The sequence below is a fragment of the Lipophrys pholis genome (assembly GCF_963383615.2).
Source record: "Lipophrys pholis genome assembly, chromosome: 2".
NCBI lineage: Eukaryota > Metazoa > Chordata > Actinopteri > Blenniiformes > Blenniidae > Lipophrys > Lipophrys pholis.
The window spans coordinates 19,000,105-19,017,945 of NC_137636.1; the positions used below are offsets into that span (position 1 = coordinate 19,000,105).

Consider the following 17,841-nt stretch of genomic DNA (forward strand, 5'->3'; position numbering starts at 1 on the left):
AAAAGCAGTGAATGTGGTTGTAATTAGGCAACAATTTAATTTACAAACTGAGTGTAGTTTGTTTAATGTGCGCTCTGGCTGTGACAGGATCAATTCTAATCCATGTGTAGTTTTCAATCATAATGATGGCTATAATCTGTTGCTTTAATGATTTATTGCAAAATGGCCTTCGTGTATGCAACGATTGCTGATTGCCACATTTTCCCTCCAAAAGGTGATGAATGGAATGTATAATTATAGCAAGCGCCTGAAAATAAATGTGTTATTGTGACCTGTGTTGCTCCTGCTCTTTTTGCTGCTTTTGGAGCTCCGTCGGGAGGAGGTGGTAGCTGAACTGTGTTCGCTGAGAGAGTCCTGAGCGGAGGAGGTACTCCCGGTGTTCTCACTGCTGTCTCTCAGCATGCTTTCATAGCCACTGCTGCCTCCGCTGTGGTAGAAGAGGGCAGTCTTCCCCATGGCAGGTGGGAGCTCACCACTCAGCACACTGCTGTTAGAAGCCAAATGAGATTGTAATTAGGGTTAAAATCCTAAAACAAGTACAACAAGTAAATCGATTTGCAAATAAATTCAGTTTAACATTTCTTAATGCACTTCAGCTCCTACCTGTTGTCACTGGCATGGCCGCTGCTGCACCGGTGAGGTTTTCTGGGAGCCGTGATTTTGCTGTAGGGAGACGGCAGTGTTTGTACTACCGCTGCCCTCTCTTCTCCCGGAGTATCTCCACCGCCTCCTCCTGCACCGGCTACCCCAACACTGGAAACAAGAAAGTAGAAATCCTATATTTACTGACTTCATTTAAATGACAGTTTGCATTGGGAATTTGACCACTTATTCCCAGATCATCTGGCCCACAGATCTTTCAAAAACAGGTTTCTTGACCTTGGGATAAATCAATGTGCACTGGAAGGAATAAATGGTTGATATGTGAGATAACGTGAGATTAACCTTGCTCCTGTGACTCCTCTTTCCTCAGTTGGATCTGTGCCTCCTCCCTGGGCATGGCTCCTAGAGCGGGAGCCTGCACTTCCCTGGAGGAGTTCTGAGATTCGTCCATTGACAGCACGGAGAGGCAATTTGGCAGTCAGACTTCCCCCTCGACTGCGGCTCAGAGACTGTGTAGACCAAGACCCAGTAGAAGGTCTCTCCTGCTGCTGCAGAGGTCCCTGAACTGAACTCTGTGGCTGAGGAAAAGAAGTAAATAGCTTAGTTTGCTGTAAAGAGAAACAACAGCAAGGACACCTTGAATTATTTGGCTTCAGATAACAATCCAGGTGTATTTTCTGTGCCGACTCTATGCAAGATGAAAAAACAAAAAGTGGGTGAAAATGTACTTTCAACTGTTGCCTTGGAGTAAACATGCTGAATATGTGAGTTCAATCAGTCTGGTTCTGCTTGGTGGATGTATGTACTTTATGTACTGTATGTACTGTATGTACTGTATGTATCAGTGGAGGGATAGATAGGAAATTTGCTCCATACCTTTCCATTTGGTGGGAGGCTGGAGCTGCGACTGGATGTTTGGCTTAAAGACTTGGTGGAGAAGCTCAGAGTCTTGGTGCTGGAGGCAGACAGGCTCCTGGTTTTGGGACTGCTGGTCATCAGCAGCTTACTGACTGCTGAGATCTTTGACTGACCGCTGGTCTTGGCTGGAGACTGTGGAGCGCTGCTGGAACCGGGGCTACCACTAAGACTGAGGCTGCTGGTGTTTCCATTTGGAGAGGATACTGATCCGGCACGAGTGAGGCTTCGTCCAGTGCGAGGCATGGTGCTGTCCCCCCTGACTCCTCCCCCTTTAAGGCTCTCCCCTCTCTCCAGGGAGAAGCAGTCGTAATGGTTGGATCCACTGTGTGAGCTGTGGACTCGGCCCAGAGAGTTAGTTCTGTTGGCGAGCTGCTCCAACTTGGCGCTGAAAAGTCTACTACTGTCTATGCTGGAGCCACGCTGTCTGGTAACACCACTTCCAGATATCCCGGCATCATCTTGTGAGCTGCCCAGAGATGAGACACCCTGGCTGGCCAGGTGAAGAGGACTGGCTGCCCTGTTTCGTTGATCAAGGCTTGACTTTCGCACTGGTGGAAGAGGTGGGATTCCTCCCTTCCTCTGGGAGAAAAAACCTTGTTTTCCCCAGCGGTCCAGAGTGGCCAGGGGACTACAGGGAGTTGAAGTGGTGACACCGAGGTTACAATACTCTGTGCCATTGTCTAAACCGTCATGCCGGTTAATACGATGCCAGCCACGAGGAAGACTAGCTGTGCGATGAATATCAGGGCTGTAGATGAGGCCTTCACCTTGGACAACAACCGCAACCATCTCACAACCATCCACCACTCTTTTCAAAGAGTCTGGAGAAGACACCACCTCCCCACCTGAACTAGAGCCGCCAAGATCACCACCTGGAAAAGTAGAAATTTAAGGATAAAAAATTAATTAATAAGAAATATTAAACACAGACCTGAAATATTGTAAAAAAATTTAATTGCTCATGTCTTACCCTCCTTGCAGAGGCTCTGGTGGTTCCTGCAAACAGCTCTTTCATTTGTTTTGCTCATAAAGGATTCCACCTCTCTCTTCTCTGGTTTCACTTCACACACCAGCTCCCTGGACTTTCCCTCCTCTGTGCCACGTTTCAGCCATGGGTCCTCGAAGCTCATCTCACTGGAAAGGGAAGCTAAGAGTGCTGCATTGCACTTGACTGGGTCTTTCGTCAAGTTGGCCTTAGTTGGTGAGGAGATGATGGTGGGTTCCTGTATGACCATAGGTTTGACAGCCACACATGGATGACCACTGACATTGTTCTTAAAAGGAGAGATGTTCGTTGGTCCTGCCAGAATTTGGATGTTAGTTTTAGCCATAGATGGAGGCAGTTTTCTTAGTCTTTCTTTGGTGGGAGTACTTTTATCACTCAGGTTGTCTGACAGCACCAGTTCTCCCTCAATGCTTCCTCTTCGGAGTCTGCCACCACTGTCGTATTCACCAAAGCCATCAACTCCAAAGCTCTGGTTGGGGTCAGGATCTGCTAGTGCTTCTCCTTGCTGGCTCTGGGACTGGCTGAAACTGTGCAGAGACTGATCAGCTTCACTGCCCATGCTCAGATCACTCGTCCAGGAGGTAATGGGTGAACCACAGGTAGATAATCCTGTGACAATGGCTTCACCTTCAGTCCGCAGCTTGGCCATTGCCACCTGCAGGAATAAATGACAGTTAGGTTTGATGTATTAAACTTGATAATTTGTGAATGATTGAACTCTCTAACTTGGCAGATAAAACAGCCATAGACTAAATGATCCCAAAGCAGAATTACTCACCTCTGCCATTGCAACAACTTCTGTAACCCCTGAGGTTGTGACAGGACATGCAGGTATTTGAAAGGCTTCCACAGCCCTGTTCAAAACCATATCACTAAAGTTGCTGATGGGTTGAGAGCGTGATGCCAGAGCCGTGACAGAGACACAGTCACTGCTGAAACTCAAGATGCTCGTTGGCCGACAGACCAAGCCCTGAACTTCCGCTGTGACACTTCGGTCCTCCTCGACTCCACCAGGAGCCGTAACGTACATCCGCTGATCCTCTCCAAGCACGACAGGTCCAACTGTTACAACAGACACAGCTGCTCCTCCAAGGTGAGGAGGAAAAAAACAGAGAGCAATCCCAGAATTTTAATGTCTTGATTATGCCTACATCATGGTACATATTTGCATCTTTTTGTAAAAGTTTGAATGTCATCATGACATTTTGGATCCAACTGTTTTCCCACCGGTAAATGGTGAATGTGCCACAACTGACCTTCTCTGTGTGTGTCCAGAGGTATCGGAGGGACGTCATCATCGCAGAGTGTCTCAGCTGAGCCAAGGCTGGCAGACAAAGAGGCAGTTGGCTCTTGGACTTGTGGGCTCATGCCGACAGGAGAAGTTCTGGACAGCAGGGAATCTGTGGAGGAACGACCGCTGTCTGCAGCCAAACTGTCTGCAGAAAAAGAAACATACATTTGGCATTGCACATGAGGTCGTTTTCCAGGAATACATGCACCCACTGGTTCATTGGCAGTTTGGGAAACTGTCACGACACTACGATGACAATTTCAAATCACTTTTTACTATGCATATAAACTGTTGCGCTCAGATCATTCAGTGTGTACCCATACATTGAAATCCTTCAGTGTGTAACATGTAAAACAGTTGACAGTTCAGAAATTAATAGATGAATGAAAGGTCACCCAATGATAGACGATTTCTACAGTTGTCTTTCCTAGATATCACATTTAAGTAATGACTAAATCATTTTCTACTCAGAGTGGCTAGTATTCTTGGACATTAACAGTAAATTAATATTCTAAAAGAGCTTTATCTTTTTGTCCTTGAAACAAATGAGTCTAACACTGAATAGGATCACATGGGAATAAAAGTACGTAACGTATGAAAAATTAATTAAAATTGAACGTGCATGCTGTCTGCAAAATAGACTTAACATTTGTAAGAGAGATCCAATCTACACAAGGTCACTATAACCCCAATGCTAAAAAGATTAGAATGATAAATGTGTAGGAAAATGTAAATAAAAACAGGACGCAATCATTTAGAACATCTGGGAACAATCCATGCTTCTTTTCCAGGGAGGGCCTTGGCAACAGAATACTGCAACACACTGCATCGATCTCAATGGCATGGTTTTGTATTACGGTCCATCTACAGATCTGAAATGCCTGCAGTGCACACCTTTCTCCAATCAAAAACATTCAGCACATCAGCAAACAAAAACTCTTGCAGAGAAGTAGCAGGCCTTTGAAACATTTAAAATCCTGCTTCAGACAGAAATGGAACAAAACTCCAGCAATGCCTCATTCTCAGATGTTTACAGACTGATGAAGGGGGAAGAAAAAGTAGTGCACAATAAAGAATTGCTCTGTTATGACTTTCAAATATGTTTCTAAAATCACATATCTTTCAAAAAATGTCACACATTTACTATCAGATCTGTCGTTTATATTCTATTGTGAATTAAATATGGCTTCATGGGATTACCAACTCATAGCATTCTGTTTTTGTTTTACTTTTTAAAGTCGCATCACCCTTTTTGTAACCAACATATTAAAAATATTTCAAGATGACTCTTCAAAAAGATGTCGCCATAAAGCAAATCATGTGTTGCTTATTGCTTTTGGGATCTTTTAATAAATATTACAAAACTACTTAATTAGGAAATTTACAACGGAAAAGTAGAGTTTAGGACTCCAAATGGAGGAAAACCAGACTTTTAAGAAATTAAACCAATATCTGTCTTCATAAATATCAATCATATCGTGCATTGCAATAGCTACCCATGTATACAGATGTTTAAAAGGTGCTTACTGTCTGAGGTCAAAGCCTCCGTGGTCTGGCCATCCTGAGCCAGAGTATGGGAGGACAGAGGGGGAGTTCCTGGCATCACACCCTTCTGGGTGTATACCTTACATCGCTGGGATGGCGAGGATGGAGGCCTGACAAGAACACAAAGGCGCTCAAAGTTATGATAGAAATTTATATTTCATGAGCTGTCATTGTTAACACTGGATTAAAACCAGACTTTTAGTTATTATTGTTCAATAAATGTGTGTTTCACCTGTACTCTGAAGTTTTAGTCAGACTGGCAATACCAAGGCGCGGTGATCCCAGAGGGCGTGCCTTGCCGTCAGAATTACAGCCCACCAGATTCAAACTCTCATGACTGTGTAGAGAGAACATAATGGACCCAACATTTCCCTCATCCAACATTTACACCAAAAAAGTGCCCAGCCTGAATAAAACTCATTGTTCTTTTTGTTCTGCAATCACCTGTCATGTAGGTGGGAGCTCTTGGTCCTGTGTAGAGGATTTGCGGTGATGCTGCTGCTTCCTGTGACACTCCTGGCACTCGTGACGATGGGACATCCAGAACTCTGAGCCAGGCTGTGGATCATTGTCTGAGCCAACTCTGCCTCCTCCACCGCCTCCTTAATTTCCTGCAGTTGCTGGTCATTGGTCCTTGTGTTGGAGGTATTTGTTGAAGAGGAGACACAGTGATCCACTCCTCCTACAGCACATGCAGAGTCTGCAGATGTGGGACACAGAGTGCAGTTGCAGCAAAGCAGTAAAAAGAGAAAAGTGCTTCATGAAACCAAAATGCAACACCACAGATTGTTTAGACACAAATTATATAGGTCACCAAGTGTAAGACACACACATAATCAAGAACAAATAATAAATCAATTATTTCAAACTAAGCTCTGACCTGTTTTCATTTCTGAATCCAACACAGCTACAGAGCTGGGTAGAGCTGGGCTCGAGGATGGAGAAGATGAAGATAGACATGGCTCTTGTTTGGCACCTTGTTTAATCACTGGAACCTCTTCAAAAGGAAACTTAGCCACCTGTAAAAAGTAACATAGTAAAGGATGAAAAAGAACAAAGTGTAATTTGCTATACCAGGATTAAGGATGTCATATCAGTACAAACAGGTCTATAGAAAATGTTGAGAAGGTAAAAATTTAAAGAAATCTTTTTTTTACAACGTGTGAATGACCACACAACACAAACTGCATTGTTATTTTTATTTTTTAAAGGAGATTAGTTTGTCACCTCTTCACTGCCATCAATGCAGTCCAGTCTCTCCTGCAGCTCAGCAAATGTGTTGCACTTCAAGCATTCGGCTCCTTCCTCCGGGACGGGGGCCAAAGGTTGACCTAGTAGTGACTGAGAGGCCTGCGACAGGGGCTGAGGTGGACCGCCGGACTGCTCTTCTGTCTGAGACTAAAGGTGTGGAAGAAGAAATCCTCTTATGCTTCAGTAAAATCAACTTGTATTTCTTAAGTGTAAATTGTTCCTTTAAACCCTTTAAATGATTTTCACTGACCTTGCTTTGTACTCCAGCTGCCTGACTTTGCGTCTGAATCTGTTCGGATGGTTTTCCTCGAAGCAACGCAGGAATTATTGGAACAAATTCTGGTGGCCCTTCATTGTCGGTCAGCTCTCTATCGGACACTGCAGCCCCATTTGGACCAACATAGATCACGGTGTCACAGGACTGCTCGCTGCTGGAGTATTCATCAGGATCACTGGACAGTCGCAGCAAGGGGAGGTCACAGTCAGTGTCACCACGGTGATGGAAAGGCCGGAGATGGGTGGGGCGACGCATGCGACCCTCCTCACAGGAGCTTTCTCCACCAGAGGAACTGGAGGTGTATTGCTGAAAAATAAAAATTAAACAGTCAGAAAAGTCTAGACAGTGTGAAAAAAGATTTCTTTCTTTTTCTGGTTCAGAGAGTGAGAGAGTCTATATATCTTATTTGATTAGATTTTATTGGATGTCTTAGCCTTTAATTGACAACTCATGCTGGGAGAGGCATGGACGATAAGACGACACCAGCACAGGTCAATATTCACCTAAGAGGAGATACCCCAAGATTTAGATAAGACCGTTTATCTGCTATAATGAAATTTCATTGAATCATTTACACTTCCTTCATCACCTTATTTTCATCTGATGCTTTTCATTTACCCACATTTCACACCGCTGCAGAACAATTTTGAAATAAGTGAAAATGAGCAGTGTGAGATTGAGCGTGTCAGCAGATGAAGTGATAAAACACCTGATGTTCCACTTTCAATTTTACGTACAAGATTTTCACATAAAGTCCAGACAATAAAACACTGCACAGTGCCAGGTCAAAGTAATGAGCAAGATGAAAACTCTATATCTCATTGATATGAAAACCAGTCAGACTAATGAGGCATGACTCTACCGACCATTAAAGACTTTAGCAGTTATAATGACAATATCAGAAAATGAAGAAAAGTTTTATATGATTAGAAGAAATGCCCTCTTATTTTCAACCCGTTGTTGAGCAATGCAGATGCTTTTGTGTGTTTCAAGTGAAAACTAACAAACATCACATGTTCCACAATTCATTGATATAAAGTGTGTGATGTCTGTAAAAAGAATAATTTCTTCACTGCAAAAGGTTCTAAAACCCCATTGTCATACCATTAACACCACTCAACTTCCTGTCCTACAATATAAAAGGGCCTTATTTCTGACTCACTAGATGTGTGCATGTTCAAAAGTAGACACGCAGTCACTGTCATTAGATGGATGTGTACGGGTCGTATGATCAAATACAGTATCACCATCTTTCACAAGTGCAGCTGCTTTTATCTATTTCTGAAAGCATCAATCAGGTGTACTGACTGGGAGGAAGACAGGTTTTGTTAAAGCAAAGGAACCGCTATGGCGTTATTATAACGAGTGTTGTGCATTGTCGTCATTGTCACTCGTTCTACTTTTATAGATCATTCACACATTGTATATTTTACGCAGTATTAATTTTAGTGTGGAGCAAAAACAGTTTCAGTGTCTCTCAGTAATTTGGAGTTTTTAAGTAAATGCAGAGGAAAAGACAAAGTTACCCAGTGTGGTCACTGGCCTGATAGAAGGTTAAGGAAGCATCAAGGCTTAAGTCAAACTCACCACGGTGACTTTAGTTTTCTTCTTCTTCATGCGGAGAACCCGGGAAGCAATCTGGATGGTGGAAAGGGTTTCTGAGAAATCTCTGGGTGAGGCAGAGATGTGAGCAATCATGGTGGTCCGGCAGTTCATGTTGCCTAGCGACTCCCTTAGCAACATGGTCAGCTTGCTGTCCCTGGTTACACATATACACCGAGATGTGAGCACTAAGGACACGTCGGAAAAGCACACAGTCACAAAACTGGTCGATTTTCAAACAAATGCCCACATTGGTCTAACATTTGACAAAGGGTTATTAATAACTCATCTTTTCAGATGAGTCCACCAAACATTTTACAAGTTCCATAGAAAAAAAAAAAAAACAAGCTGCAAGATTAGAAAGGCCACATTACTAGTAAATAGTGGAGAATAACTTTAATAACTTTATTAAATGGTAATGCAAAGACACTATTTCAGTGTAAAGCTTATGAAGCTTCTTAAGAAGCCCCCTGGTTCTCATAAAGCATAATATTGGGAGATGGTCTATCTCCCAGAGAGATTATATAAGCAGATGGGAGCGTAAAACTAGGTTGTGTGTTTAAGAAAAGATTTTCTCCTGGGTGGGCTACTACAATCATTCATAGCCTTTTGTGTGTGCACGTTTGTGCACGTGTGTGCCGTGGCCTGCAGGCTGACAGTGAGTACCGCTCCTCCATGGCCTGATACCTCATGCTGCTGTCCCCCTTTTTTTTTTAAAGAAACAGCCTGCAGCCATGTCTCACACACGTCTATGTGTACGTTCACATGCATTCATGCACGCACACGCACACAGTATGTACACACTCCTATCTTGACCTCCTCTTATTCATCGATGCTCTCTTTTTTTCATTCTCACTTTGCAGCCTCAGGCTTCAACAAATCCCCCTCTTTCTCCCCCTCTCTGCATCTCTCCATGAGATTAATGTAGGTAAACTCATGACTCATGAAGTATTCATTTGGATGTTAATTCAAGTGTGGGGAATGTTGGATTGAAGTTTACCTTTCTGCCCTTGCTCTATTTAATACTAGTTTGCCAGAAAGAATAACTATGAAATACTGCTTTCTATAATAAAACTATCATGCCACCGGTTAGTGGATTGAATATATTAAGCACCAATTGAACACTTTGTCTCCAAATTTTATGTGTTGGAAGCAGTAATAAAGGGTAAGCATGAAGACTGAAGTGAGAAAAGGCCACATTTTGAGAAACCACTGGGTCAGAGCATCACCAAAACTGTGTCTCCAGTCTGCAGTGGTCAATATCTGTCAAAAGTGGTCTAAAGACCTCCGGCCAGGAGGACGTGTCTGATAAACCCTTGAATGGAAGGTGAATGGAAGTGCATAACCACCTCAATTGTCGATAAGATATAGAACCTTATTTATTGGACTACCATAATTTAAAATGCACATAAAAAACAACCACATATCAAGGAGAAGATTTAGGCAAACAGTGCATTTAAATTTTTCAATTAACAGTTCAATTAAATTTCAAGCATGTTAACTGTACTTGCTTGAACTGATGAATTGGGACAATCCAGAGTATATTGCTAGTATTTAGATGCCATACGCTTGAAAAACTGCAAGTCCAACTCTCAAATTTGCACACTGCTAATCAAGAGTGAAGCTGTCAGAAGAAAAACATTTCAACCCAACAAAGCAGTGGTCTGAACAATGTCCCTCATGAAAAAAGGTATTGAATATTTGTAATATTAGTAATAATAGTATAAAAATATTCAGTAAAAGTGACAAGTGTCCTCACACCAACATGAGCATGTGGCGGCTCAATCAGCCTCTCAAGACGGCTTTCTGATGTCTCACAAGTCTGTTGGCTCTTTCAGATCACACTGAGATTGCTGGACTTTTGCAGTCAGTGGTGACTTTGCAGTGACAGACAACAGTCTAGCACTTCTCTTGAACTGGGAACCTGAAAAAATACAAAGTCTGAACCCATACTGATCAACAGCCGATTGGTATGTTACCTAGCAACGGTACTACACAATAGAAAGGCTGGGATTATGAGAGCAGGATGGGACAAAATCCTGAAAGCAGTGAAGCATTGCAAGGAGGGTTCAGCGACTGTGATGAAGAAAATTGAACAGACTTGTAGGACATGTGTTGAATTTAAACCTGCAGTGCAGAACATCTTTCTGTCCACTCAGCTAAAGACTGAATCAAAAAACTGTTGACCCTTGTTTATATGGCAGGCGAATGTATCGTACACTCCTGTGCCTGGATAAATTGTTCAGGAAAACAGAAAAATTATAAATTTTTATGTAGTCTCATTTATAACACCAATGAATTTCCTCAGGCCTGGTGGAAAACATCACTCTCCTTTCTTTGTCACTATATCTAGCAAATAAATCCATGTTACTCGTATTTTCTTGACACTTTTGAATTGCTTGACATTAACATGATGGATTTAATTAATTTTACATATACCTGGGACTTGTAAACTGAAATTAAATAACCTACATTGGTTAGAAAGATCAAAGCAGCTTTCAAAATTTCACGTTAGTTAATGAATTGCTCTGAAAATGAATGCCGTTCTCGTCAGCATAATATATGACAAAGCTATTATTACTTGCCAATAATGATAATTTTTTTTATCATGTTAATATTCTTATTGCGAGCATGTCAGCGCACCAGAGTTAGCATTTAAATAAGGAAGTGTTAAATAAGCAACAGTTTCAGCAGAATGTGAATGACAAAATAAAACCCAACTTCACTCACACCTATTGTTCTGAGGGAGGGTTTATACATCATTTCATTGTGGTAAGCTCTTGTGCAAACACTGTTGTCACACCAGACAAACAACAGAAGCAGATAATCTTGCTACCAAACTGTCGTCGAAGCAGATTCATTTTGTCAAAGGAGAGGAAATATCTCCAGCTCCAAAGCACCAACAACCATTACTTTATGAATGGTTATTGACTCGCCTCAAACATGCTGTTGACTTTAGACCTGCAGTGACACACTCAGTGAGTCCCGCCTTCCTTCTCCATTATGGCGAGGTGGCAGGAACACAACATCAGTGTTGTTGAACTGAGTCAAATCCCATCACGCTTCAGCAACAGTCTGACTCACCAGTGCCAAGTCAGACTCAGCAAAGCTTTGCTCACAGCCTCTGTGCTAAGTAGCAGGTTGTTTTGCAATGTAAATGCGAAAGCTGGTGATTAAATTAAGTGAGCACGGAGCATAGAGCTGCACAGCCTGGAGGAGAGTGAATGAGTGAGAGAGGAGGAAAGTCAAGAGGAGTTAAAGAAAGGTAAAAGGAGCACATATAAAATGTTATACACTGTTCACATACTGCCCGTGAGCAGAATAAGTGCCACAACAGCCACTACGATTCTTCCCCACATAATGTTATTTTTGACTTATGAAGTCTCTGTATGATCACTCTTTCTCTTTCTATCTGCTCTGCTTAACCAGCAAAATGAAAGTGATGAATATGTAACAGCAGCTGTTATTGTTTATGACATTAATTTCCCCAAACCTGAAGCACCTTAAGAAATCTGCCGTCTGCTTCAGTTTTCTCTTTTTCTCCCGCTCTAAAACATCCAGCTCGTCTCCATATTCTCATTACTACAACCTTTCGCATTCTCCTTTTGAATTCCTGCTTAAAGTTTCTTCTACTTACTTCAACTAAAATCCCATAAAATATTCCCTGTCCGCCTTCTCCAAAGAAGACACACACATGGAAAGACACACAAAAACGTATGCATACACAAACACACACATTGGTCATTTGTACCTTGGACATGATGAAACTTGCCATTGATTTTCCCCAGATTGATTTTTGTTTCCATTTGATTTGTCTTGTGACATTGTGAGTACATTTCATATCCAGAAAAAGTATTTTCATGTGTTGGATGATTGTAGTAATACTTAAGATTTACTTGTATGGGATATGTTTGCTCCCGTTGACCAGGGCCAGGATCACATTGCCGAGGGCAGACAGAGAAAGGCACAGAGGGGCCGAGCTGGATGAAGAGCTGTCCCTGCTTTTCCCACCACCTCCACCTCCACCTCCTCCTCCTGCTCCTCCTCCACTGAGTGCTTTAACGTCGCAGCTGCCCAGATCCAGCAGATGGAGGCGACTGCGACCTCCTGACACTTGTGGAGGTTTAAAAAAAAAAAAAATAGAAGGGGTCATAAATGCTAGAGGACAAATGATGGTAAGCGACAATTAAAAAACGACTGCAGTAACGACAGCAGATGGATTATTTATGAGTGTATCACATGACAATTTAAATATAAACCAGACTATAACATTAATCTAAATATTATCAATGCACAGAGAATGATTGTGGCAGTTTTTCATTGATCGGTTGAATGCAAGCTGAAAAACACTGCATATTGTCAACTCAGTGATTAATCATCGATGAACATTCACATAACATTCCGTACATGTACCATCTAGACTCTGATTTCTTCCTCTGTCTCACACATTAATCCACCAAACATGGCTATCATCATATAGATCATTTGTCAGACATTTCTAACAGTATTTCTTTGTCATCCACAAAGTTGCTCAAACACTAACTCTGCACTGTTATTCCATCAAAAATCAAATGTGTGATATGACAAGAAATTAATCTAAACATAGACTTTATCAAAGGATCAGACAGAAATATATAGGTATGTACCACCCTGTCAAAGATCTTGATGCTTAAGCTCTCAATTTATTCATAGTGGTGACTAAGGATCAATATGAAGCTTATACGTTGATCTGCTTATATGTGGAATGAAGATTGATGTGTCAATCATTATTGTTTACAATCCTCTCGAGCATTGTTTTCTATGTCAGTGAGTGAAAACATGTTTGTATCTGCCTTTATTCTGTTATGATTGCTAGATACACAATCATGAGAACTACAGAGAAGAATAATGTGTAGAATACTGTAGCATCCGCTGCTGCAGAAGAATTGTAATGAGTAGTACTTACTCCCTCCTTTGCCTGTCTTTTCCATACGATACTGGTATATGTGCAAAGTAAACAGCATATGTGAATTCCTGTGTTCTTCCTCCGAGGTGTTTGGACGTTGGCTGCTGTGACGTGCTGCTATGGCTGCATCCAGGAACCAGGCTGCCTTTTCTGGGGTCGGAGCACGGAGTTCAGACTGGTTCTGGAGCTGGGGAATGCGTAGGAAGCAAAAAAAAAAAGTGTGAATATTGTGTTTTTATAGACATGATAAGGAAGTGGCAGTGAGTGGCCAGGGGACAGAAAGCCAGAGAGAAGGAAAGGCACCTCTTCATTTCAGCTGGAGGGACTCATTTTATCTGCCAGAGTGCTTAAACACTGATAATATTACACCCTGCGAGAATTCAGCATGAACTGATGGACATATTCCAATAAGGCATTCTGTAATTTGCCCGCAGGTGTGTGAGAAATAAACAGAGGAAAGCAAAGATGAGCCATCGAGAGAGGGAGCGTGTGTGTGTGTGTGTGTGTGTGTGTGTGTGTGTGTGTGTGTGTGTGTATCCCCAGGATATCATTACTGATGAGATTATGTCAGATTAGTTAAGGATTACACAGATGTGCTTGTATCAGACCCCCTAATCCTATAAACATATAACTGCAGTCACACAGACGCCAGCTCACACACTGTCACTCTGTCATTTTGTGTGGTTACCTGAGACCAAACAATGACGTGGCAACAACAATGATGTTGACTGGATTTGTGTCTTGTGTCTTTTCTTGTCTAAAACTTGCTCATCAAAGTAGATTGTTTATCAGTCAGTTAACAAAAAAAAAAAGAAACTTGACATGAAAAACAAAACGTCGAACAAATGAAAAAGCCTTTTGGAGTTCCAGTGATTTTATTTCACTTTCATTCATGTCAAAGCCTTTTAAGCCGGCATTGGCATTGATTCCGACTTTGACAGACACCGACAGGGCCAGCGGATGAGTTAATCAGCCAGTTATTTCTGAACACACCGATCAAGAAACGAATTGTGCATTATTGGATAAAAAAGACTGTAATAGCTACAAAACCTTTGATCCAAGATAATCTGATTCAAGATGAATGCTTGAGAATGTAGCAGTGCAAATAGCAGCTACAACAACAGAGATCTGCCCGAGGCTACAAAAACAAAGGTGAAGCATATTGATCCAAGGCCCAGGGTGGTGCATAGGCACACACTCACAGAGTTTAATCTACAACTAGTGTATCCAGACATACCTGCATGCCACAGATGGGGTCCTCGCACAGATACACTCCAGGAGACTGTCCATCTTGTAAGTTGCCCATGGCCACATCAGACAGCAAGTCTTTTAGGTTCTCCTCTTTTCCCCAGACCTGCAAACACAAGCTCATATTAGTTGAACATTCACTGTCCCTTTGGGATCTTTGTCATTTCAAATTTTTTATTGAATTTTTTTTAATATTGGGATTTTTCCATATCTTTTGTTTTAAAATTGAATTACATTTTATTACCAGAAAGTGTTGTATAATACAGAGAATGATTAAAACAATATTTAGAAATGTAATGATTATCAGTGAACACTTTTACTTGGATACCTCCACTGCTGACAGGATTTGGCACAAGTACTTCTCATAAAAAAATGACAAAAGAAAAACGTCCTAGACTGCAAATGATATCTAAGAAATACAGATAGCGCCATAATACCAACATCATGGCCTCTGGGACTTCTGTTGTATGATCGGCCATTCATAGGCAGTATTTAAGAACGAGTCAACCATTTGTAACTAACTGCTGGCTTTACCACGAGCCTGTCCTTCTTGTTCAGCTTTAGGAATATGCTGCCAATTACAAACATTGAAATTTTGTGTTTTATCATATGTTGGATGTTTAAAATAATGCTTAAAGTTATCATAAAATTGACTGTACAGTCAAAAACACACAGTAATATTGAACGGATAGATATTGAAAGTTGGAGATATCTTAGAAAAAGGGGACAAAGCTCTCACTCATTGCACTGCATAAGAATCAGTTGCTCCACAGACTGTTCCTTCTTTGGATGCACTTTGCTATAAACATGGCAGTTGCCATTAGCTTTTTGGGAAATAAGTCGAAAGCTATTTTCTTTATATCAAACTTTCAGCTGGTAATTCAGCTGTAACTTTCAAAGCACAGGAGACATACATAGATAACAAGGCTCCTGGATGACTCCTGTGCATACAAACAGACAGATAAGTTGGTGTTGGTACTGCTAAATGTACAACTTGTGTTATAGTAATCAACAGCACAACACAGTAGAGATTTCAGAGAGGTTTCAGTTCATTCACCCTGGGCCACTGATGTGAAAACATTAAGATCAAGCAAAATAAACAACCTTAACATCAAGCAAATAGTTTTTTTTTTCGCTCCATTCTTTTAAATTACAGGTGCCAAAGAAAACAGACAATCAGCAGTCTCTCTTGCTAAGACCAAGATTCAATAACGGCATCCATTTAACTCTGTTGGACATTCTTCAGATTGAAGTGTCATCACAAACACTGACCTCTACAGCAGAGACACGAACAGAGAAGCGTGCTCCCGTTTTCTCCTTCCTCTCATTGATGAGCTTAAACAGCCAGGAGATGGCACAGGGGATTATACCCAGGGTCTGAAGAGAGTCATCTCGGCCAATCATAGTGTAGGATTTGCCTGGATGTAAGTGAGACAAAATAGGGGACGTGTGAACAAGGGAAGAAAAGATGGAGATTTATCAAAATGAACAGCATGGAAAAAAGATGTGTTTGTGTCCCCTTCAGTCACAATGATCATTACCCACTACTACACCTGCTTTGGCTGTCAGAAGCTAGAGATCAAACACACACCTAAACCAAGCCAGATGTCACACCTAACAATCAGGCTGGCACCAATGCTTACACGAAAAACATGGGACATCAAAAGCCTGACTCTTGTGATGCTGAGTGGAGAAGTGTGTCTGATTTGTTCCAAGAGAGGATGGAGGCGAGCTTATCATCTACACCATCCTTTTTCCAGGAGTGTCTCGACGAACTGTCAGAACAAAGGTTCATTTCATGATACATATCAGAAAAATCTCCAACAACTGGAGGAGAGGAGCGATGCAGTTGTTGTTGTTAGAAAAGATTGCACTACTGCAGTGTTGTTTCCATAAAACCTTAAAAGTTCCTCAGAATCACAATGCCTGTTTGAATAAAACCTTGAAGTGCTGTTCAAAAATTAAAAAAGAGTTCACTAAATGCTGCAATCAGCTGGATTAAACAAGTTTCTTTAAAGCATCACTGATCCATTTACCATGATTTATCTGATTTCCCAGTTCATTTCTTTTCATTTAGCAAATCAGTTACATCCCATGAGTCATCGCAATGTCACTATCCAGAGCCTGAAAACACTGTAGCAACACTCATTCCTCTCTTTTTGCCTCTCAGGATTGTGTGGATAATTCGTTCGGGGCACATCGCTTTGAATATGTGACTGTACTGTCTCCTTCTGCACAGACTATCACAGACTGTCAAGTCATGGCCAACTGGTCAGTTGATGGTCATTCCTAATAATTGATCTAATCAAGACAAGATGTTGACGCTGTCAAAGAGCAAGTGTGAGAAAATAGATCAGCATTATATCATGAGCTTCAACATGCACATAGAAAAACCTGTCATTGTCTGAAGGAGGTTCAATCTTAAACAGATAACAAAATCTATTCAATGCGACTCAAGAATAAGAATTCAGTTTTATTCCTGAAGTTCATCCATTTCTTCCAGGATCTTCTTGAGATTTATTCAGTTTTTCTCATTCAATGAAAACCCTTTTGCACAATGGGAAGAAGTGCATGAGTGCGTTCATGAGTAAATTCATCTGTGTCTGAGTTTCCACATGTGTCTACAGCCAAAGATAAAGGCTCCCTGTGTTACTTTCCCAGTTTTAATCAGAAAAAAGTTAATACCATTATAATGCTGCCTCATTAAGATCTATGGCCTTGGGTGACCTACATCACAAGGAATGATCTCATTGGCTGCAGCAGCCGTTTTACCAGAAACAAGGAGGCACCACATTAATATAACAGTAAAACTGATTGAGAAAAGGATAGTTTTGTTCCTTCAATTATATAAACGCATCCACAGTATCATTACAGCAATCAAGCACTGGCAAGAAGAAGGTATGTTGGATATTAATTCCAGCTGCAGTCAAACCACACAGTATGAGTCATGAATCATGACAGTCTGTATTATCGTGTATCTATAATATGGTGAGAGGCAAAACATCATTTGAGACACTGTCTTATGTCTATGCCATGCACCATATTTGGTTTGTGTCGGTTCGTAACATTCCCCTAATTTGTACATCTGCTTTTCATGATATTGATGAAAGCGAGTTCCCAATAAGACCAATTGACTGTGGGCTGGTCTGTGCAGT

The 17,841-nt window shown here is 41.5% G+C and overlaps 1 protein-coding gene across 1 annotated transcript in view; it reads right to left on the bottom strand.

Annotated features, from left to right (window-relative positions):
• Positions 1-17,841, bottom strand: part of kif26ba (kinesin family member 26Ba) — a gene marked incomplete at both ends in the record, with an annotated part of 84,011 nt that overhangs the window by 4,914 nt on the left and 61,256 nt on the right. The window contains 18 exons of the mRNA XM_080458071.1: positions 273-487; positions 604-753; positions 946-1,181; positions 1,480-2,393; positions 2,492-3,182; positions 3,306-3,613; positions 3,784-3,963; positions 5,346-5,473; positions 5,596-5,700; positions 5,808-6,063; positions 6,244-6,382; positions 6,591-6,751; positions 6,861-7,197; positions 8,479-8,650; positions 12,390-12,606; positions 13,439-13,625; positions 14,676-14,792; positions 15,959-16,104. Coding sequence (XP_080314197.1) covers positions 273-487; positions 604-753; positions 946-1,181; positions 1,480-2,393; positions 2,492-3,182; positions 3,306-3,613; positions 3,784-3,963; positions 5,346-5,473; positions 5,596-5,700; positions 5,808-6,063; positions 6,244-6,382; positions 6,591-6,751; positions 6,861-7,197; positions 8,479-8,650; positions 12,390-12,606; positions 13,439-13,625; positions 14,676-14,792; positions 15,959-16,104 — 4,659 coding nt within the window. The remainder of the gene's footprint in view (positions 1-272; positions 488-603; positions 754-945; positions 1,182-1,479; positions 2,394-2,491; positions 3,183-3,305; positions 3,614-3,783; positions 3,964-5,345; positions 5,474-5,595; positions 5,701-5,807; positions 6,064-6,243; positions 6,383-6,590; positions 6,752-6,860; positions 7,198-8,478; positions 8,651-12,389; positions 12,607-13,438; positions 13,626-14,675; positions 14,793-15,958; positions 16,105-17,841) is intronic.